The 4,194-nt window shown below is 34.3% G+C and overlaps 1 protein-coding gene across 1 annotated transcript; it reads right to left on the reverse strand.

Annotated features, from left to right (window-relative positions):
* Positions 1-220: 220 nt before the first annotated feature.
* On the reverse strand, positions 221-2,364 carry LOC131948840 (uncharacterized). Its single transcript, XM_059310534.1, has 4 exons — positions 2,245-2,364; positions 1,865-1,938; positions 1,478-1,544; positions 221-1,155 (listed from the first exon to the last, which is right to left on the reverse strand). The coding sequence occupies exons 1-4, from the start codon at positions 2,312-2,314 to the stop codon at positions 221-223; spliced, it is 1,146 nt and encodes a 381-aa protein (XP_059166517.1). The 5' UTR covers positions 2,315-2,364.
* Between the last annotated feature and the right edge of the window lie 1,830 nt (positions 2,365-4,194).

Here is a 4,194-nt window from a genome sequence, read left to right on the forward strand (position 1 = left end):
TATAAAAACAATAATGAAAGCTGATAATTATGCTAAACAAAGCACATCAATATTTAATAATCAACAAAATTGTATATAAAATAGCTTGTTAAATAATGTAATACTGCTGACATAAAGCATTAAGTAATTTTTTTTTTAAATGGAAATATGCAGTCATTGTTTTGGGTATATCTTTCTACTGCTGAAAGTTAAAATTATGTGAGAACACCTAATACATTCTTTACTCGAGGTGTTTCTCTGAGACCTGCTCTGTCACATCCGATGGAGACAAATGTCCAGGATAAAAGTTCTCCCACTCAAAACCACTGAAGTTGTGGCCATCACAAGAACCACTGTGAGGGTGTGTCGTCCAAACTTTTTCTTTCCCCAAAATGTAAACAGGCGCCCCTGAGCTACCCGGACACGTACAGGTTGTGTACGTGTACTTGGTGTAGGCCGTTCTGTTGCAGCGTTGTTTTACTTGCCGTTTAATCCACTTCCCCACGGTCACATACTTGGGGTAACCGTGTGGGTGGGATACCAGAATAGCGAGATTTTTTTCAGACAAAGACTTATACATTTTGTTTATCTTACTGTGAAGCTCGGTGAAATAAAAAATCGCTTTAATGAGTTTCGATATAATACTCAAATCGTGTGTGTAGCAAATCAATTCGCATCGATCAGATTTAACATCAACTGTAGCTCTTCCCCCTTTAGTCACCACCTTTGTTCCAAATATTTCAAAGCTGCAGGTTGTTTGTTTCGCTTCTTCGTTGTTGAAAACAACATGAGCAGCGGTGATAATTTTTATTTCACCCCAATTGGTTTCTGGAGTTTTGGATTCTGAACATAAATCGCAAAGACAATGTCTAGAAACAGTGCCTGTTTTTGTCTCTGCAAATCTGATTTTACCTGAACCAGTGGTAGTTCCTACAAAATGTAAATATTTATGTTCAGTATCTGGGAAAAACTTGGGTCTTAAAGAACTACAGGTATCTACTCTAATTAACACAATCAACTTGGACAAGGCTTCCACCAGACGAAGCAAGCCTTGATTCCCGTATCCTTCCGGTAAATGTCTGACTCCAAATTGTTCCAGGGGAATAAAGTCCTTGTGGTCTGGGTTTTTTTTACATGATGTATTCTTGTGTAGGTCGATTTTATCATTCCCTGAACCTAAAATTAATAGCATAGTTGTGTTTTTCGATGCAAGCGGTTGAAAAGGGTTGACCTTAATCAAAAGCACTATGCATATATTTGCTTTATTGGAAGATAACCAGTCAAATTTATAAAATAAACAAAATATGAAATGACATTCATTACATTTTTTAAAGCATAGTTTGCTTAGTTATTGTATAAAGTATTTAAACGATAAGTTTGAAGTATATCTAACTTACAATGGCTACTACTAAAGCAGGGGGCTGTCTTCAGCAGATTACACATTGTAACGTTGGTATTTGTAATAAAACTAAACATGTGAAAACTAAATCCAACGTACCAAACGATAAATCAAATGTAGGCTCTAGCTGTTTTTCAATGACTCCTGCAGGAGTAAAGTTATCTACCTGTAAGGTAAAATAATAAGAAATTTGATTGAATCAATATGACCATATTTCACACGATATGTTTAGAAAGATGCCATTATGTCAAATAATCCAATGCAATATTTCTATTTGTATTTCTAATTGCACCCTGTCTTCTCGTATGTTTTCATTGACGAATTAAATTTTAATTATTTGGTTCTTGGAATAACCTTCATAACTAATTATTTAAATAAAATATGAAATCATTTGGAGTTAGAAACATCTTCCTTTTGTTATGAAACAAAATGAAGTAAGATGCTACAGATAATATATGCTAAACCAATCAACTTTCTCATATTCACCTTAGCATCAGATTTCTTGACACCCCTGTTTCTCTTTTTGTGAGGTGGTTCCTGGTGCTCTGGACTTGACACACCTAATTAGGAAATTAAAATACAAGAGATGTACTGCAACCATATATATTACAATGACTAATTACTTCAAGCATTTTTAACCGAGTATGACTTTTAATTTACATTGTCTTTTCAAGTTAGCAATTCTCTTTTTAAATTTGCTTTAATGATTTTAAATATACTTGTGATGATAAGTAAAATGTATCATCCAAACTGTGGCTATCTATAAAACAAATCCTAACTCCAAACATTGCACCACCTACATTACAACTATAGTTGGTCTCATTGATTATCTTATCATAAAAGATATTACAACTTATGTCACTAACCGTTTCTTTTACCGAGCCCAGTGGTTTTGTTAGTGATGTCTTTTAATACAGATGTCGTTGTTTGTTTCATTTCGACTGCTTTGAATATTTAAGAACTAGGAGTGTTTGTTTGGGTACCTTCTGTAACGGAGATTACATGTTTTTAATCTATTATATCTATAGCATATTTAATATCTATATCATCTATATCATATATATCCTCTGTATCAAATATATCATCTGTATCATGTATATCATGTAGGCCCTATATCATGTATTTCATTTATATTATGCATACCATCTATATCATTTATATGTCTATAAATCTATATATCTATCAGTGTTTCTTTCAGACTTTTTTTTCTCGGGGGGGTGGGGGTGGGGGGGGGGGGTGGGGGGATGACCTGGACATTTCGGGGGAGGCGGGCAAAATTTTCCAGGGGGGAGGGGAACACTGGTTAAAGTATATGTTTTCCATATAAATTATGTTTCGTTCGAATAGACGTCTGGAAGAAACTCTGATATTTATCTGTTTATCTGTATAACCATATATTTGTATATCTATATATCTGTATATCTATACATCTGTACATATATCCATCTATACATCTGTACTTCTGTACACCTATACATCTGTATATCTATACATCTATACATATATCTATACATCTATAGAAAGATATGGATATAGATATACAGATATAAAGATCTGTATATCTATATCCATCTTTATTAAAACGTTTTTAAAACGTTTTTCTTAACTCAGCTTCGCGTTTGTTTGTTTGGATGTTTGTTGTTAAAATTGACATCGAAAATTAGCCCACTTCTGATTGCTCTAGAGACCTGAAATTTGGCATGCATGCTACTTTCGCCTAACAATTTCAGATGCAATCATAAAAACTAGCAATTAGTGACCGTAATTAGCTTAATTTAATTACGCCCCAAGGACCATAAAATTGAGGACATGATTTCTAAAGATACCGACAAGACTAGAGGCCTATTGACACAGTTACTTCGGCCCCAATCGATGTGAGCGCGCTGGCCGTGATCGTATAGTGGTTAGTACTTCGCGTTGTGGCCGCGACAACCCAGGTTCGAATCCTGGTCGCTCAAGATTTTTAGTCCGTGTATTTATAAACACTTTTTTAAAAACCACGTTTTTCATGTGTAGCAACGGACTAAAAAGGAGAAAATAAAATACTTAAAAAAAAACTTTTTAAAAAACCACGTTTTTCTTGTGGACTAAAAAGTAGAAAATAACTATTTACATACATTTGATGACAAAAAACGTGGGTCGGGCAGATGGGTCGGGAAATTTGATGGTGAACGTACCCACGTTTTTTGTCATCAAATGTATGTAAATAGTTATTTTCTACTTTTTAGTCCACAAGAAAAACGTGGTTTTTTAAAAAGTTTTTTTTTAAGTATTTTTTATTCTTAACTCAGCTTCGCGTTTGTTTGTTTGTTTGGATGTTTGTTGTTAAAATTGACATCGAAAATTAGCCCACTTCTGATTGCTCTAGAGACCTGAAATTTGGCATGCATTCTACTTTCGCCTAACAATTTCAGATGCAATCATAAAAACTAGCAATTAGTGACCGTAATTAGCTTAATTTAATTACGCCCCAAGGACCATAAAATTGAGGACATGATTTCTAAAGATACCGACAACACTTGAGGCCTATTGACACAGTTACTTCGACCCCAATCGATGTGAGCGCGCTGGCCGTGATCGTATAGTGGTTAGTACTTCGCGTTGTGGCCGCGACAACCCAGGTTCGAATCCTGGTCGCTCAAGATTTTTAGTCCGTGTATTTATAAACACTTTTTTAAAAACCATGTTTTTCATGTGTAGCAACGGACTAAAAAGGAGAAAATAAAATACTTAAAAAAAACTTTTTAAAAAACCACGTTTTTCTTGTGGACTAAAAAGTAGAAAATAACTATTTACATACATTTGATGACAAAAAA

This window comes from Physella acuta, unplaced genomic scaffold (genome assembly GCF_028476545.2).
Source record: "Physella acuta isolate Inbredline_101_S28 unplaced genomic scaffold, ASM2847654v3 ptg000661l, whole genome shotgun sequence".
Classification (NCBI taxonomy): Eukaryota; Metazoa; Mollusca; class Gastropoda; family Physidae; genus Physella; species Physella acuta.